The sequence below is a fragment of the Sarcophilus harrisii genome, chromosome 1 (assembly GCF_902635505.1).
Source record: "Sarcophilus harrisii chromosome 1, mSarHar1.11, whole genome shotgun sequence".
NCBI classification, from domain to species: Eukaryota; Metazoa; Chordata; class Mammalia; order Dasyuromorphia; family Dasyuridae; genus Sarcophilus; species Sarcophilus harrisii.
In genome coordinates this window covers 228,776,928-228,795,977 of record NC_045426.1, presented here as the reverse complement: position 1 = coordinate 228,795,977, position 19,050 = coordinate 228,776,928, and the positions used below count along the sequence as shown (strand labels likewise).

The 19,050-nt window shown below is 36.0% G+C and overlaps 1 protein-coding gene across 3 annotated transcripts in view; it reads left to right on the top strand.

Moving 5' to 3' along the window:
- The first annotated feature begins 5,590 nt into the window (after positions 1–5,590).
- The window catches only part of DAPK1 (death associated protein kinase 1), a 228,293-nt gene continuing 214,833 nt past the window's right edge, over positions 5,591–19,050 (top strand). The window contains exons 1-3 of one of the 3 annotated variants that reach the window (XM_031937789.1): positions 5,591–5,930; positions 6,315–6,417; positions 7,512–7,681. In XM_031937789.1, the coding sequence (XP_031793649.1) occupies positions 7,620–7,681 (62 nt within the window). In that variant the 5' untranslated portion in view covers positions 5,591–5,930; positions 6,315–6,417; positions 7,512–7,619. Of the gene's footprint in view, positions 5,931–6,314; positions 6,418–6,475; positions 6,907–7,511; positions 7,682–19,050 lie in introns of those variants that run through there. The other 2 variants (XM_031937794.1, XM_031937801.1) reach the window with 2 other exon arrangements.

The window sequence follows — 19,050 nt, the reverse complement described above, 5'->3', positions numbered from 1 at the left end:
TTATTGGTCTACCTGAAAGTCATGATAAAAAAAAAAAAACTGGACATTATTTTTCAAGAAATTATCAAGGAAAAGTGTTTTGATAGTCTAAAACCAGAGAGTAAAATAGAAATTGAGAGAATCTATGCATTACCTCCTGAAAGAAATCCAAAAATTAAAACTCCCAGGAATATAGGACAGATTCAGGAATTCCCAAATCAAGGAGAAAATCCTGTAAGCATCCAGAAAGAAACACTTTAAGTATAGTAGAACCACAGTCAGGATAACACAAGATTTAGCAGCTTCTACATTAAAGGACTGGAGAGCTTGGGATATGATATTCCCTGAGAGCAATAGATCTAGAATAACAACCAAGACTTGCCCAGCAAATCTGAGTATAATACTTCAGAGGAAAAGGTAGTCAATCAATAAAATAGAGTACATTTATGCATTCATGATGAAAAGACCAGGGCTGAATAGAAAATCTGATTTTCAGTTACAGGACTCTGGAGAAGCATAAGGAGGTAATCAAGAAAATGATATCATAAGGGGCTTAATAAGTTTATCTGTTTATATTGCTCTATGGAAGGATGATATTTGTATTCTATCAGAACTATCTCATTATTATGGCAGTTAGAAGTATAAATAGACAAAGGGCATGAGTTGAATATGAAGGAATATCTTTTTTTAAATGATGAAATTGAGGGGTGAAAGAGGAATACACTGGGAGAAAGGGAGAAGTGGAATGGTACAAATTATCTGCTATAAAATAAGAGGCAAGAAAAGCTAGAGGAGAGGAAGAGGAGAGTGAGTGAACCTTACTCTCAGAATTGGCTCAAATAGGTAATATACATACTCAATAAGGATATAGAAATTTCTTACCCTGCAGGAAAATAAAAAGGGAATGAGATATGGGAAGGGGAAGGGGAAGGTGATAAGAGAAGGTATATGGGGATGGGGGGGGAGGGAGTGGTCAGTAGCAAAATAAAGATTGTTTCTGCTAGAAATAGTATGGTATAGTAGTACATAGAGAGCTTACTTTATAGCAAAAAAGACCTCGGTTCAAATCTCGTTTCTGATACAAAATGACTGTGTGACTCTGGCCAAATCACTTAACCTCTCTGCTCTAGGAAACTCTGAGACTGAATTTCAGAGAAGGTACTGAAAGGGAATTTGTTTATTTGGCAGTGCCTTCAGTTCAATTGTTCTTTCAGTCATATCCAACTATTTCTGATCCCATTTTTTTGGGCAAAGATATTTAGCAAAGATATCCTAAAAGAGTAAATCATGTTGATAACACTATTTGGGGAAAGGGGAAAAGGTATGAGAAATCTAAGATATATGACTCTTGTCAACTCAGTGATGTTAACTTCATATGCAGAGTGACAATGAGGACATAGTGAAAATATGGAGCCCTCAGGCATCCTAACTTCAATTGCTATTGTTCAACTACTTTCCTAAATATTTTAGTTTAGGAAGAAAGCTGATAAGCTGCAAATCAAGAGGTCAACCTCAAAAAGGTCTAGGATTGAGTCCATGTCACATGAAGAATTTTTGAAGGAACTTGGGAAGGTTTAACTTGAATGACAGAAGTCTCAGGAGAGACACTGCAGCATCATTTAAATATCTGAAGTGCTGTCATATGAAAAAGAAATTAGACTTGTTCTGTTTGATCCCAGAGAACAGCATCAAGAGCAATAAGTAGGAATTGTCAAGGCATAAATTTAGGCTAGACATCAGGTTGCAGAGGATGAAGAGGATGAAAAGTTCTAGGAGGAATTTGATAAGACCCTCCAGCCTAAGTGAACATTGTACACACACACACACACACACACACACACACACACACACATATATATATATATATATAAATGTAAATTTGAAAAAAGTTGAGTATTAGAAAAAATCCATATGAAAAGTGGAGAAGCATGGTTCAGGAAAAAAAAAGGAATGAGGGAGGCTAAGGACTTGTAAATTATACAAAGCCTTTCTTTGAGGGAGGGAAAGCAGGGGATGATGGGAGAATTCAGGGCCCAGAGAGAACAAACACCAAATAACATTGCAAAAACAAATAAAACAACAACAAAAAATAATGGATTCTGCTTTCACAGACAGGAAAATACTTGCCTAATATTAGTATGAGAAGAATCAATTGAATCAACTATGTGCAAGAGAACTAACTTACCAAGCTGAGATCAGAATTGTTAAAAAGCCAAAGTGTAATATAAATTTGTAACAATTTAATCTTAAACTCTTTAAACAAGCAATTGAGCATCAACAATAGGATTGATGATCAAAAATGAACGATACTAATTATAATAATTTTATTCTTAAGGAAACAACAGAAATTAATTGCTACAATGAAGAGACCAAAAGAGCCCACAGAGTGCCTAAGTAAACAAACATCAATCTTACTTATCAAATAGAGAGAAATGGACGCCAAAGGCAACATGAAGTTTGAATATAAACTTGTTTCTTAAATTTTGTAAAGATGGATGATGGATTTTTATAAGCAGTATTGTCTCATATATTGATGGCATTGTAAAACTTGTTTAAAGAAAGCTTGATAAAAGAGAAGTCATCCCAAGGGCACTTAAAGACAAAGATGGAAGACAACAAATTAGAAATATAAATGAGATTTTTTTTTTTACAAAAGTCATAAAACCGGTTTCTCTATTAAGGATAAAGGAACCATCATACTTCATTGTTAAGAGCCGAGTGCTACATATGCTTATAAGAGTGATAGATATGGTGCTAAAGAGAACAAAATTAAGAAAAACAGCCATAGCCAGACTGGATCAAGTATACTTAGAAGAGATGTGTGCTACTGTAGACAACAGAATTGTAAGGGTGTTGAGGGGTTTCTACACAAGGTATCTGAGGGGAAGATATTAAAGGTGTGGGAAAAAATCTTGAACCTACTGTGTATATATACTATGAAAAAATGACTAAGAAAACATCCATAAATGCCTCCTTATGTGGCTATTCTTCCCCTATACAAAATCTTTATTAGATTCCCCTAAGTGTTAATCAAGGGCATCCTCAATGAAGATTTTAGCAGGAAATAAGCAGGCTTTAAAAAGCAATATTCAACAATGTACCACATCATTACCATTTCACAACTGAATGAAAAATAAGAATATAAAATTATGTTTTTTAATTATTAAAAAGCATTTGACTCAGTAAAGAAAAATGCTACCTTAAAAGATTATCTTCCACAAGGTATTTACTATCAATGCACTAAAAATCATTTTTAAAAATACTCAAGATTCTTTGAAACAGAAATAACAGATAATAGATATAATACCAATAATAATAAATAACCCTGTTCAATAACTCTTTTTCTACAGACATCAAACAAGACAGAAAATGAAACTGCATGCTTACCAAAGTTGTTTGCCATTGTGATGGAGGAGAGTCCAAGTTGAAGGGAGATTTCCTATGGAGGATGATGTTCTGATGCTTCTTTTTATGGATAATAATATACAGATCATATCAAACCCCAGAATATTACAGAGCTTCCTGAAGGAGATGTGTAATTATTTAAAGAATTTTAGCCTGATCATCTTTATGAAAAAGATTTATGGATGAAGAATATATATGGCCTAGATTACTATATGTATTTGAATGGCGACTCTATAGAGATTGGTCATCCACATGGATGTACACCTGGGTAGACAACAGAGATGGACAATGGATTGGACCTAGATTTGAACAAGAAGACAACAGGTTTGACTGATTACAGGAAAGCACAAAAGTCCTTCAATAACTCCAAGCTACTTATGAAAGAAAGACCAATATTTTTCATATCAATATTCTACTGGTGAGATTATGTGGTGATGAAATATAGAATACTAGTTTCTGAAAAATGAAAAGAAGGATATCACATAAAGGACAGTGGAAAGGCAAATGGTGTGTGTAAGGAATCTGCAACATATAACGCATGAAGAACTTCAAAGATCAGGAATTAAAGATGTCTTTATGGAATGTTAGGAAGAGAAAATCAGGCCATGTAACAAGGATGAAAACTGACAGGTATATCACAAGAGTGTTCTACTGTAGCTGTCAGGAGAAAACGTGAAAGGACTCTGGTACATTGGGGTATAATCCTTATTGGTGAACTTGTGGAAGTATAGGGACAAGTCATACATGCTTGGCAGACACGAATGTGATATTTGAATAGTTGGAATGAGCTTTCAAACTGATGAGATCCTAAATCCTAGATCCATAAATCATAGATATTTGAGTCCAGAAAATCTTTTAATAACTGGAGTTATCCAAAAGTGGATTGCCTGAAGAAGGGGAATGAATTTCCTTTCATTGGAGGTCTTCTACCAGAGGATGGAGGACCACTTGTTGGATAACCTACAGTGGAGAATTCCTTTGATGATGAATTGGATAAAATAGTTCTTAATTAAAATTCCATGGTTCTTTGATTTTGGGGCCTTACCTATTTTCACATCCCTCTATAAAGAAATCTCTACCATTCAGGGTTAGCCACCCTTTATACTATAATTCAGAACCTACTACATCATCTAAAGAATGGTTTTGAGGCACTGCCCATTATTGTTGCCCTAAGGCCAGATAGATTTAGCACTCGTGTTTTGTGACTTTTCCTCTGGCTCATTCCCTAACTTTCTAATTCTGTCTGATGGTCCTGCATATTTGTGTTGACTCTTGTAGCAGGTACCCAGATTTCATGAAATCAGGCTGAGACTTCTGCTTTCCTGTCCTAGTTTAAAGTGACTCCAGTGTGATGAATACAAAAAAGATCATTCTTTCCCGGGAGCATAGAGGTACTTTGGTCCAAGTCTTTAAATAGATACAGTCCTTTGAGTTTTCTGGGCATATTCACATGTATTCTGCAAGCAACTGTATTCCAAAAGTATGACCACTTTTTTTTTTACTTTTCAAGTGTCTCCTAAACATCTGTGTTAGATAATTTTCCAGCAAAGTCATTTGCATTTCTCCCAGATGAATCACATTTGTTATTTTCTGCTCATGCTTCTCACCTCTTGAGATCCTTTTGTATTAGTTCTGAAATCCATTATTGATATTCACATCACCTCTCAATTTAGAACCATCAGCAGATTTTACCAATGGAACTGAGTGCTATCTCTTACAGACCATTAAAAAATTTCATGATTCCAGGCCTAACACTAGACCTAAGTTACACTTTTATTATTTCTCCCTCAAATAAAGGGAAAACAAAAACACCATTTCCTTAATGAGAGACTTATTTAAAAATTTCAGAGTGCTCTTGTTTTCAAGACAAAAGACCAAATAAGTTGAAGAAATGCTTTAATTGTAATGTTTTAGAACATCAGAGATTTTCTAGTACTAAATAGGATTGTGGGTCTGAAATCTCAGGACAGAACCAAGCCTTTGTACCTCCAATGTCTCATCCCTACACCTGATCTATAAGTGCCCCCTCCTTCCTGGGGTTTGTCAGCACAGTATCCTTTTCTATTTTGGAGTATCTCTCAGTAAGACTTTGACAGACATTCATTCCCCACCCCCCAGAGGAAATCCATGTAATCGGTGCACAGCTGAGATTTGTGGAGGGTAGGGAGTAGGGAGGCAAAGATGGTTAAAAGTACCTCTGAAAACGGAAATTCTGAGTGTTCAGTTGAAGGAGTGAGATTCATAAGAGCTCCCAGACTTTAATGGACCAATAAGTGCCGGGAATGGATCTTTTCCTCCCCGTTCTCCTTGTAGGGCAATACTTTTAAGAACCTTGAGAAAAGAGCCATGAAGGCAACTAAAGTCTGCAGCCGAAAGACTTGAAACCATTTCCAAGCAGCGCTCCCACGGAGCCCGGGGCGTGGGTGTCTGTGTGTGCATGGGTATGCGTTCCTGAGTGGGTGACTGAGTTTCAGAGCGAGAACAGAACAGAATCGTCCCCTCCATCTGCACCGGCAGGTTCAACGCTCTGGAGCTTAGAGGGGAAGGTAAGAGAGGAGGTGGGTGGGTCGCTGCAAGTGGTGTTCCCTTATTGGCTGACTGCCGGACTCCCCCTCTAGGAAGACTGAGTGAAGCAGAGCGGGTGGGGGGGCCCCCAGAGTGCTGGTGCAGCTGGTCCTATTTTGGTTCGGCGCGATTCTAAACCAGGGACATTGTTTCCGCCGCCGTGTTCCATTCCCTTGGACCAGAAGCAGAAGGAAAGAGCAGCAGCTGCCCGAAGCAGCAGCAACAGCAGCACCGGAGCGTCAGCCTCGGCGGGAGGAGGAAGCAGTGGGGGAGGAGGTGGTGGCCGAGGGATTCTCTCTCTCGCTCTCTCTCCCTTTTTCTCTCTGTCCCTCCTTCTCCCCCTCCCCACCCTCGTTTCCCTCTAGTCTCTGCGCTACCCGAGCCTATGGTTGGCTTCCGAAAACAACTCCGGAGAATTCCGGAGACTTCCCCCGCACCCGGTTCTCCCCACAGCTGCAGAGTTTGGGGGTAAGTGTTCCCTAGTCGTTCCCCCCTCCGCCCTTTCCCGTTGGGCTGTTTGTTTTGCTTTGGTTGCTTGGATTGCTTGATTCTCCCGGGCAGCGCCTCGGGGGAATGTGGGAAGGCCCAGGCTTCTCGGAAACTCGGCTCTTGAAAGTGGGGTCGGGTTGGGGATGGTGGAGAAAGAGCTTCCTCTACCTAACCGCCCTCCTGTACGGGATCTACCTTCCTCTTCCCCCGGGTCCTGTTGGATGGGGCTGTGTCGGAAACAGGTGGATTGGGGCGGGGGTGTGTCGTGGTTCCTGGGGGCTCGGACTGGACTCCAGTGAGGACCCCAGGCTGCCCGGGGAGGAGGTTAGCGTCTCGGCTGGGCTCGCCTCTGCCTCGGTGCGGTGCGTGCATGCTCGTGGGGCTGTATTGTGTCAGTGCGATGGATGTGACTCCCGATCCAGCCCAGGCTACCTTTCCTGCTGGCAGCTGCACGTCCTAGTTGACCCGGTAACGGAGGGGAAAGCATTGTGGAATGTGCCGCCGCTGGAAACTGCCTTCCGCGAATCTAGGTTAAATGGTATTGCAGGGGAAGGAAGGTATACCGGGGAGTGGGGGGAGGAGGGAGCCGAAGGTGACCATCGCAGCAGAAGCTCGGCTAGAAACTGTACCCTCCTTAGCTGCTTTTGCCCCCGAAACATTTTTTTTTCCTTTGAGGAGACGCATTCCGCTCCCTGGTCCGGGTACGTTTCATTCTTAGACTGAGAATGGAGGAGATTGGTGCGTGTGCGTGTGTGTGGAGAGAAAGGAAAGGAGGAAGCTTGGCTGGATCCTATTCTGTTTGTGAGTTGATCTGGGAAGATAAAACACGTTTTAATCATGAACAATCGTCATTTAGATTCTGTGTGTACATCGCCGCACACATGGCAGGGAGAGGCTCAGGAGCATATGTTTAAATCTTTCCCCCCAACAGTCAGTGCTTAACAAAGGCGGTTTCTCTCTCTAGATGCAAGGTGCAAATGTTGCCCTGATGTAGCTTGCAAAGCGTTACTGCTGTGTGATTGTAAAGAAGCTAAAGGGACAATCTGTTTCTTTTGTATTTCTTTTTTTTAAAGGCTGGAAGAATAATGCATGAGGTGGCTACGGAGGATTCGAAGATACAGTGATGGTGTGGGAAGTGGAGCTGAAGTCGGTGGGGTTTTGGTGAGGACTGACAGCTTATCATGACGGTGTTCAGGCAGGAGAACCTGGATGATTACTATGACACGGGGGAGGAGCTTGGCAGGTACAGTAAGCGCTGGAACTCCTATGTCTGTGTTTTGGGGGTGGTGAGTAATTCTGGGGGCCTTGGAGTTGGGAATGTGTAAGGCAGGCGAATATAAGCGGGAGTACAAAACACTCCCTAGCTGAGGTTTCTCTAACAGCAGCTCTTTCCCTGTCCCTTCTAAAAAGGGGGAGTTGTTAGAAAAGATATTTACTAGTCACAAAAAGGGTGCTTGGATTTAGAGATAAGTGGACCAGTCTGCAGGAAATTGTCTACTACAAGGTCACACAGAAATTCATTGTTACATTTTGATGCAAAGTGTATTGACCAGTCCAGGACAAGTGCCCTTCTAATTCTCAGCTTTAACAATCTGTCATGTTTTGCCCATCTGTGACAGTAGGGAAGGATCTGAAATTACAACTGCAAGTGGAAAAATCTATTGTGTATGATTTAAAGAGATTGATTGGTATTAAATAATAGAGTGATTAACAAATAAGAAGTTAGTATTAAATAATAAACAGCTAGTATTAAAAAAATTCTAATTAATTGGATTTTTAAATATTTCATTTTATCTGGAATTTGGGCTTTGGTTGCAAGAGCTGTGATTCTCAATGTAAAAATATTTCTGGTTCAGTTTTTAAATTGCTTTCTTTTTAGGCATTTGTGTACTGGTATTTTCTTGAAGTTGTTAGATCACCATCTGCATAGTAATGATGGATGTCAACATCTGTTGATGGTGTTCTTTGATTTTTAATTTCTTCAAAGTAATTTGAAAATCTAGTTGTTTTGATGCTTTCATTTGTCTCATTTGCACTGCTTTGTTTTAGAAAATCCAATAAAAAGCCCAATATCATATCTTTTCATAGCAGTTGGGATTTTGGTTACTAAGGCTGTGATTCTTAATGTAAAATATCTCTGGTTCAGTTTTTTTAATGAATTTATTTATAAATGTTTGTGTACAGTTATTTTTCTTTAAGTTGTCTAATACTAGTCTTATAAGTGCCATAGATTTTTGATAGCTTTTGACTTTACCTATGTAAATAGCTAGAAGTTTGTTTAGAAGTTTGTACATATTTTACCACATTTGATCTTTACAACTATCCTGGTAGGTAGGTATTATTTATTATCCTCATTTTACAGATGAGGAAACTGAGGCATAGCAAGGGTTTTAAATGCCTAGCCCAGAGTCACATAGTTAGTAGTGTCTGAGGCAGGATTTAAACTCAGGTCTTCCAAAACTCCAAATCCAGGACTTTTTTTGTAACTTCATCTGTGGCTGTTTGGTAGAAAACCTCTTTTATCCTTTAAAATTAAGTTACAAGAAAGTGCCAATGGTGGGTGTGTTGTTAAATCTTAAACAAAAAAAGTTTCTGTATCCATTTGTATACATAGTCATATATTTATTCATATATAACTCTTGGTACCCAAGATGAGTTTTCTTTCTTCTATCGAAAAAATGTGACTACATCTACTCTAGACTATTTCAACATAATTTTCTAAATTTACCTTTAAAAAAGAAAAATCAAAACAATTCATAACCTTCCATAACTGCATGATCTGAAAATAATTTAAAATCTTGTAGCAATATGTAGCAAATTTGAAGATATTCCTATGTATTTCTGAGAGTATATGTCATAAAACCAAGTAACTTAGGTATCGCTGTTGGACACTTAGATACAGGAAATCTATTTTTAAAACTTTTGTAAATAGGTTTATCGGTATTCTATTTTGGGGGGCTGAAATATGTATTAGAGGGATATGTGGTCAAAATATTTGGTTTGACTTAAATAAAGTCATTTGATTCCTGTGGTTTTGCAGCAAGACTTGTGGAATTTTGGAGTGGTCCTTTGGGACTAAGAGGAGGTGAAAAAAGTGTGGCATTAGCTCATTTTGGGCAGAATGGACTAATTTATAGGCACTTTTTTATTTGAAAGGTATGGTTTAAAATCAGTTGAAAGCACAATTTAGCAATATAAGTATACTTCCATATTTTTTCTGAAACTTAAATTTCCTATTGACCTTTTGGTCATTTTTTTTTCAAAAAGTAAAAAACGAGGTCTACCTGTTGAGGGAAGTTTTGTAACCTGTGTAATACTTTTTTCCCATTTCTATAATGCTGTCATTTGTACTTCAGCAGAACTCTGGAGGGTGTTTTTTGTATGTCTGATGTGTGGGATAAGGGTGGTTCAAAAGAATTGCAATTCAACAATTAAATTTTTGTGAGTAAAATGAATGAATTTGTTGATTTATATGTATTTGATAGAGTTCTGGGCATGGAGTCAGAAAGACCTGGATTCAAAACCTGCCTATGTATTTTTAGTGTAACTGGGTCAGGTAATTTAATCTTGCCTATAATATGCCTATTTAAAAAAAAAAAAAAGCTCTGGTACCTACTTTAGAGTTATTGTGAGGCTCATGTGAAATAGTATAAAATTATGTTTTGTTAACTTTACAATTCTATATGAATATCAGTTAATAATAAAATAATACCAAAGTAGGAAGTTTAGAAAGTTATATATTGCAAATGTTTTGGTAAGATTCAAAATTTTAGCTATAGACTACCTGGAGGTAAAATGATGGGCCAGATGACCTCTGATTGCTCTTTCAAACCCTGTAATTTTTTATGTCTGCCCTGCAAATAATTATTTGCCAAAAGCAAGTACTTACTCTAAGTGAGTAAGAAAGCATATTGGTTTCATAACTGTGTTTCAGTGGAAGACAGAAAGATTTGGAAGGAGGAAAGGGATGATAGAACAGTAGAAAAAAATTACAGGTATTAGGGATTGCTACTGTCAGCAAGGCTGTTCTAAATAGTGTATTATGAGTTGCTTGTTCAACATCTGAATTTGAGCATGTAGCTACAATAAAGTCATGTAGCAATAATTTGCCTTCAAAATCCTTTCCCTTCCTCCACTGACATAGCTATATCTTCCCTGTCCCTTGATGTTATATTTTTACTCATAAATTCACCTTAATCTATGGTGATTTCTACACATGATCATGAAATAATGGTGTATTGTTTAATTCTTGTACAGATCAATTTATGTGTTTTTTTACCAAGAAGATAGGTAATTTAGGGATAAAATCTACTTGTTTTTTTTTAAAGACTAAAGGCTAAACCAATGTAACAAGCTACTTTGAAAAGCCTTTGAGTGTAACAGCTGTTCAGTTTTCAGTTGTGTCCAACTCTTTCTGAGCCAGTTTGAGGTTTTCTTGGCAAAGATACTAGAGTGGCTTCTCCAAATCATTTTATAGATGAGGAAACTGAGGCAAACAGGTGTAAGTGACTTGTCCAGGGTCATACTAGTAACTGTTTGAGGCCAGATTTGAACCTCAGCAAGATGAGTCTTTCTGACTGTGGGCTCAGCATTGTACTACCTAATTGCCCATTAACACAACTTCTGAAAGATATTTCTACCTTGAAAAGATGTCTGGTATGAATTCAGTAATAAACATTAAAACCACCTTTCTAATTAAGTCAGCAGGTTGGCTAACTACCAAGTAGTGAATTTCTTTGATTACAGTAATTCATGCATAGTTTACAAAACCATAAAAAAAACTTCTTATCTACATCACTGGAAGATGTTCCCCTCACTAAAAGAAACATGTATCCTTGAAATATTTACTGAAGTAATTCTGTATCCTATTCTCCTCAGAAAAAGTATAAATTCCTCTAAAATGTCTATGTTGTCATTTGCATCCTCCATCCTATTCATTGTACATAATATTGGTGGATCCTATAGTATTTACCTTTAGAAATTTTTTAGGTCCTTTTCCCCCAAAACTTTGGAGATAGGTGTTTTCAATAATGAAAATGAACTTAGAGAATCAATTATATACCCTTACTTCTATTCTAAATTAATTTTAATTAATAAATTAAATAATTTAATTAATATGGTTAGGCTGATGAAAATACAGAAAAGGCCATTTTTAAGCAAAAGAAATTAAATTTATTGACAGAATTTTTTATTAGAGAGATATAAACCTGAAGCTAATAACTCAAATTTAAAATCTTAGTTTAACCTGCATTTTAAATAAGCAATAGTTACTTGAGTTAGCTAAGTGGTACAGTAGAGTGCTGGTCCTATGGAATCCAGAAGACCACAGGTTTTCTGTTCAAATTTTGCCTCAGACACCAACTAGCCCTCTGAATTTAGGGAAATCATTTACCCACTATCTGCTTCATTTCCTTATCTTTAAAATGGGGATAATAACATCAACGACATCTCCAGGTAGCTATGAGCTAAATGAAATAATAGTGCTTTGTAAGTTGTAAAGCACTATATAAATGTTTAGTAAGAGTAGTAATAGTTGTAGCAGCAGCAGCAGTATAGTATTACACTTTATCAAGAACTAAATATAATTTGTTTTAAATACTATTTCTGATACTTATCAGAAATTGTCAATTTTGATAAATTGAATATGTGACCTTGAACAAGTCACTTAAAGCACTCCAAACTTCAGCTTCTTCATTCATAAAATGGAGATGATAACCCCTTTCTTGCAGGGTTGTATTGAGGTTCAGGGGAACTAATATTTTAAAATACTTTGAAAATCTTAGAGTTATACCAGTTATCATTTTATGCTTAATTAACAGGATCATAGATTTAAAGCTGAAAAGCACCTTAGAAGTAACATATTCTAGCTTGCTTCTTTTACATATAAGAAAACTGAGGCCTTCAGAGGTATTGCACAATAATGAGTGGAAGAGAGTATATTTGAATCAAGAGCCTCTGGTTCTTTCCACTGCACTGTCCCTAAAATGTACATTATAACCTATACCAGGTGTGTATGAGAAAAGTCTTCAAAAAAATTTGGCTCAAATATATGTTCTAGGCAAATACCATTTCAATTATTTTTAAATGCCACTTGTACCATAACATGTTAATAATAGTTTAGAGCTATGTGAAAGGATAATATAAGGCTGTCAGTGAGCAGCAATTTTTCTTGTCCTTTTGATAATCAGAAAAGAAGGAATGGCTTGAACTGTATTGGAGGAAAGGCTGTGGATCATTGAAAAGTATTTATTAAGCACCCACATATTTTTAGGCTGCACAAGGTGCTGACTAGTCTATCAATTAAGTACTATCTCTTCCTCATAGGAAATGAAAAGCTAATGCATGATTGGGTACACATGTTAAGATGTAAGAAGATAAATAGAGCATTGCACAAATACTTATATTAAATAAGTAAATACCTATTTATATTTAGAAAAGAGAAATTTTATATGCTGATTTCATGTATGTTAGCCTTGTCTCCTCAATTGTTTTATTAGTTCTTTAAGGATCTGTTTAATAATAATAATAATATATAACAGATGTTCAATAAATCCTGTAATTACTAATATCAGAATTGGAAAGGACCTCAGATGCTTTCCAGTGAGACTCTTATAACAATAATTCTCCTTTACAAAAATCTTGTTAGATGGTCCTGTAGCCTTTCAATTACAGAACTTTGGTGAAAGGGAATCCTTGAGCTCCTGGAGCAGCTCACTCCACTTTTGGACTAATTTCCTTCTGGTGAATAAAATTTTCTTTGCAACTTTCTTTGATTACTCTTGGATGTGCTCTGTTGTTAAAGCAGAACAAATCTAATACTTCATCATGACTATTAAAAAAAAGATTTGTACTCCAAATCTTTTGGATCATGAGGATTTATTGTGTTGTTTAGTTGTTTCAGACACATCTGACTCTCTTTCTCTCTTTCTTTTTCAATTGGGGTCTGGGGTCAAACAACTAGTGTCAAATAAATGAGATCAGATTTGTACTCTGGTCCTCCTGACTTCAAAACTGGTATTCTAGCCACTGAGGCACTTAGCTGGGAAGGAAGTTGTCTAAAATAGCACAGCTAGTACTATAAGCAAAGTTTTGTTATGTTTTTCCCAATATAAGGCTCTTTTTTATTTAAAAAATACATATTTTTAAAGTATGCCTCCCTACCTTTTCATAATTCAGTGATTTTTATCTTTAGTCAAACGCTAAAAGAAAATTGATTTTTTTTACCTAATGCAGCTGCTGACTGCCCCGCGATGATAGGTAAAGTGGGAAATAAATAGGAACTGGCATACCTGCAGCTTTTAATTTTCATGCCTATTGAAAGTAGTGTGACTTGGCATTTTAAGCGGACTATTTCACAGATCCTTCACTTTCCCCCTTTTTTCCCAAAGGGCTTATTTCCTGCAGTTATAAATGGTATTAGTATGCAACACGCATCACTCAATCTGACTCTTGAAGTTAATATTTTAACGTAAAATAAAAATATACCTTTTGTAATTTTTTAACCATTGAGTACCTACAATCATTTAGGTTTAAAATTTGTAATTAAAAATGATCTGTGCCCAGTTTGCCTGCCTTCTAAATAATTGACTTCTCATTTTATTATAGAGATACTAGGAAAAGTGTTCTAGGATTCATATGACTTTAGGTTTTGGTTTTCATAAGTAAAGGCTAGTATCTAACTTTGCTTTATAATGCCATGGCAAATCATCAAAATAAGATTCAATAGATTTCTTATCTCATAAAGATAGAATGGAAGCAAAATTTTTATATAGCATTTTAAGTTCTTGAATTCATTTTATCACTGTTAAAAGTGTTACTTCTAGAATCTTAGAGATGGTCAAGATCTCAAAGGCCCGTTAATGCAACCCCATACCTCAACCAAAGTCTTATTTATGACATACCTGGCAAGAAATTACTTGTAGCCTTTCCTTGAGATGTCACAGGTGACTAAAGAAGTGTCAATTGATGCCATACTTGACTTGGTTTTTTTGAGGTATTCTTAAATTCTGATCTTTTCCATGACTATAAGTCATCCCTAACAACTACTATAGGTGTAATTGTGGGGAATAAATAGAACTAATGTGTTTGCAACTTCTCACTTTCACACCAATTGTGTGTTAGAGGCAATCCCTACTGGGGCCACTGTCACTTTGGTTAGGCTAACTTCCTCCTAAAAGTCAGGAGAGCTAGTTAACACTGGATTGTTGCAGGGGGTTAGTAATGAAGTTACATGAACCACTAATGTAGCTTTCATGTAATTTAGGGCATAAAAAAAAAATCTAGTCAATGAAGACCTGATCTTCCTTAGACTTGAAAGCTGTCCCACTCCCCAAGTATCAACTCATCCTTTTGACTAAGGTTTTTTTTTTTTGAAGACATAGGGGAGGGTAGAGTCTACTTGAATAAGTAATACATTCTTGCTCAATATTTTTTCTAGGACATGTTAAACTTCCTTTTGTTAAATATTATATGATTTGTGAATTTTTAATTTTGTTTTGGTCCTGAGTCTGAACAACTAGCCCAAGTAGAAGCAGGCCTCACCCAGAACATTAGGTAAACTAGACTGTTCTGTTTCTTAAAAAGCTAATTGCTAGTAAAATTTTCCTTATATCAAGGTTAAATTTGTCTTTGTACAGCTTCTACCCACTGCTCTTAGTTGTGACTTTAGGGTTCAATAGAATAAGTCTAATTGTTCTTCTATGTGTTGGTTCTTCACATACCTTAACACAGGTATAAATATCTCTTTTATGTTTTTTCCCCACTCCAGATCCTTAACTTTTCTTCATATAGCAGAAACTAGAAGCCCTGAACTATCATGATTGCTTTTATTGAATATTCTTTAGCTTATTATATCATTTCTAAAATATAGTATCCACAATTGAACACAGTTCTCTAGTTGTGATCTAACCAGGTTAGAATATAGTGAGACTATTGTCTTTATGCTATATACATCTCTTGATTTACCTGATATTGAATTAGCTTTCTTGGATGCAGTATCATCACATCACATTGTTGATCTACAAGATTTTTTTGGATGAACTGCTGTATAGCCCCACCTTCTCTATCTTTTCCTTGAGAATTTGATTTTTAAAAACCCAAACACATATGAAACTTTATCCTTATTAAATTTTTCCAATTATATTTCAGCCAACAATCTAAACTGTGAGTTATTTCTGAATCCTAGCCTCTTCATCCAGTGCGTCACTATCCCTTTAAGCTTTGTGTCATTTGCAAATTTCATAAACTGCTCATTCAGCATTTATCCAAGTCATTGCTAAGATTAAAGAAGTACTCATTTAGAGAATTTCTTTCAAATTAACATTCAATTACTGTTCTGTAAGAAATGACCAACAGGATGATTTCAGAAAGGCCTGGAGAGACTTACATGAACTGATACTGAGTGAAATGAGCAGGACCAGGAGATCATTATATACTTCAACAACAATACTAGATGATGACCAGTTCTGATGGACCTGGCCATCCTCAGCAACGAGATCAACCAAATCATTTCCAGTGGAGCAGTAATGAACTGAACCAGCTACGCCCAGAGAAAGAACTCTGGGAGATGACTAAAAACCATTACATTGAATTCCCAATCCCTATATTTATGCCCACCTGCATTTTTGATTTCCTTCACAAGCTAATTGTACAATATTTCAGAGTCTTCTTTTTGTACAGCAAAATAACATTTTGGTCATGTATACTTATTGTGTATCTAATTTATATTTTAATGTATTTAACATCTACTGGTCATCCTGCCATCTAGGGGAAGGGGTGGGGGGTAAGAGGTGAAAAATTGGAACAAGAGATTTGGCAATTGTTAATGCTGTAAAGTTACCCATGCATATAACCTGTAAATAAAAGGCTATTAAATAAAAAAAAACAAATTAACATTCATCCATTAATGATTGCTCTTCAGATGTGACCAATTAAGCCAATTCTGCATCCACTAAGTTATGCAGTCATTTAGATACCTCTTTACATCTTCAGTAGCATTCTCTAGCTACCAGTAGAATAATATTGTCAACCAAGAAAGTTGGTTTGACATGATCTTTTCGTGATAAAGCTGTGTTGATTCTTTGTGATCTAGGCTTTCTTTTTTAGATGTTCACTAATAATATGTACTAAGAACTGAAGTCAATTTCATAGGTTTAGGGAATGTACCTTCCATTTTTTTCCAGTTCTCTGAAAATCAGGGCAGCCTTTTCCTTTCTTTTGTTCAGTGGTATCTCTCCAATTCTCCATGATTTTTCAAAGGTCAGTGGCTCAGAAGTCACATAAGCCAGTTCTTTCAGTTCATTAGATTGTACTTCATTTAGCCCAATTTGTCAAGATAATTTTTTTAAAATAAGGAGCGAATCTGAATGAACCTGCAATTGTTGTTCAGTTGTGTCTGACTCTTTATGACTTTATGCACCATACCATGCATAAGGTTTTCTTGGCAAAGGTGATGAAGTTGGTTCAACATTTACTTCTCCAGTCATTAAGGCAAACAGATTAAGTGATTTGCCCAGACTCACATAACTAGTAAGTGTTTGAATCTGGATTTGAACTCCTGTCTTCCTGATTCCAGATTCAGCCCTAGATCCACTGACCCAGGTAGTTGCCTCAGCTAGATTTCATTAAGTGCTTATTATGTGCCAGTCACTGTACTAAATGCTAGGGATGCAAAAAAAAAATCCCTATACTCAGTGAATTTACAGTTCAAGAGTGGAGATAACATGCAAACAAGAAAATACACAGAATAAATTAGGTGTAATCTTAGTGGGAAGGCACTAGCATTGTGAGGGACTGAGAATCCCTACTTGCAGGACTTTAAAATGAAACTTGGAGGAAGCCAGGGAAGTTGTAAAGAAGAGAATTTCAGGCTAGTGAAAATACAAAGAATCAGGAGATGGGGGTGTCTTGTTCAATGAACAGCAAGGAAACCATTATCACTTGGTCATGGAGAAGAATCAAATTTAAGAAGAAGAATGAGAAAAGTAGGAAGGGGCCAGGTTATGAAGGATTTTGAAAGACAAGCATAAGATTAATATTTGATCTTTGGATCACTGGTATTGTTTGATATTTGATCACTGGAATTTATTGAAGGGAGAGTGTGTGTATGTGATATAGTCATTTAGGTTATAATTCAAGATAGATAATGTTAGATATTTAATTTTTAATAATGCATTGTTTTTGTTTAGTCTTTTCTGGATAAAAGATAATCATGTAAAAGTTGAATTAAGTTAATTTCACTATTATTTTTCAGTTAGCATAACTCTATACATTATGAACATTGGCTCTATCCCTTTTTCTCTTTTTTCTTCTATATAATTTTAAAAGAACCTGTGTTTATTATCCTTAGCTTTTGTTACTCAAGAGAAAATATGAATGAAACCATCAAATGCTATAGAAATATTTAGGAAGACTTAAAAATTTTTGAGATATAACCATTTGGGGGTCATTGATAACTCTAGAGCAGATAATCACAGTAGAACGGTAGTGTCAGAAACAAGACACTTGTAAATGTGGAGAGTAAATGAATGGTGAGGAAGTAGAAGCAATTTTAATAGCTAAGAGAAAGAATATAAGATAATGGTTTGGAGAGTGGCAAGGTCAAAAATAGGATTTCATTAAAGATAGGGAAGACCTGAGCACATTTGATAGTGAGAAAGAAATATTAGGGAGAAATTGTAGATGGAGGAGGAGGAATAATTCAAAGGGCAAATTTCTAGAGGAATAGAAGGAAATAGAAGGAGGGATTAATTTTTTCAAGGAGAAGGACCACTATCATCCTCCAAGACTAGAGCAAATAAGGTGATGATTGGTGGAAACAAAAAGGTTTTAAGATGTAAGGAATTAAAAATAATAGATTGTGATCAACAGAATTGCTAAATAAAGTGGTAAGAGCACCTGCTGAGGAGGTGAAAAGTGGAATTTACCTCTTTGAGAAGAGAGGAAAGTACTTAGCTGAAATGATTTTTTACAATTTGTTTTTTCTGAATAAAATAAATGTGCAGACTATACTCGTTATTCAATTGTTATGGAAAATAAGTTTGTTATATTGGAAAAGATTTTAATCTTAAACTTAATGTCTTATACGTTCTAGTCAAAACCATGAAATATATTCATAAATTCCACTTTTATAGGTGAAATTCAATAATAGTTTTCAGGTTGTATATCTTGTTTATAGTATTTTAATTTAATTTCCTTTCTATTTAGTCCTTAATGGACATTTCCATCTATATCATTGAAAAGCAGAAGATTATATTTGAAATTGCTAATCTGTGTTATGTAAAGTTTTCTTTTATAGTTTCTAAGTAATATGTAATTTTCAAAGCTATCTTGCTTGTCAGTAATTCCTTTTGTTCCTTCCTCTTTTGGGATGGGGGTGGGGTGGGAAAGTATAACTATCTCTTCTTTCCCAATTCCCCTTCCAAAATAGAAAATTCCTGTAAGCAAATTACCTAGTCAAGTAAAACTTAACCATATTATCCTTATCCACATATGTCTGTCTCATTCTGCATTTTTAATATACCATCTTTCTGTCTGGAGATGGGTAAAATGCTTCATTGTTGGTACTATGGAATTGTGATAATCATTGAATTAATCAGAATTCTTAAGTTTTCA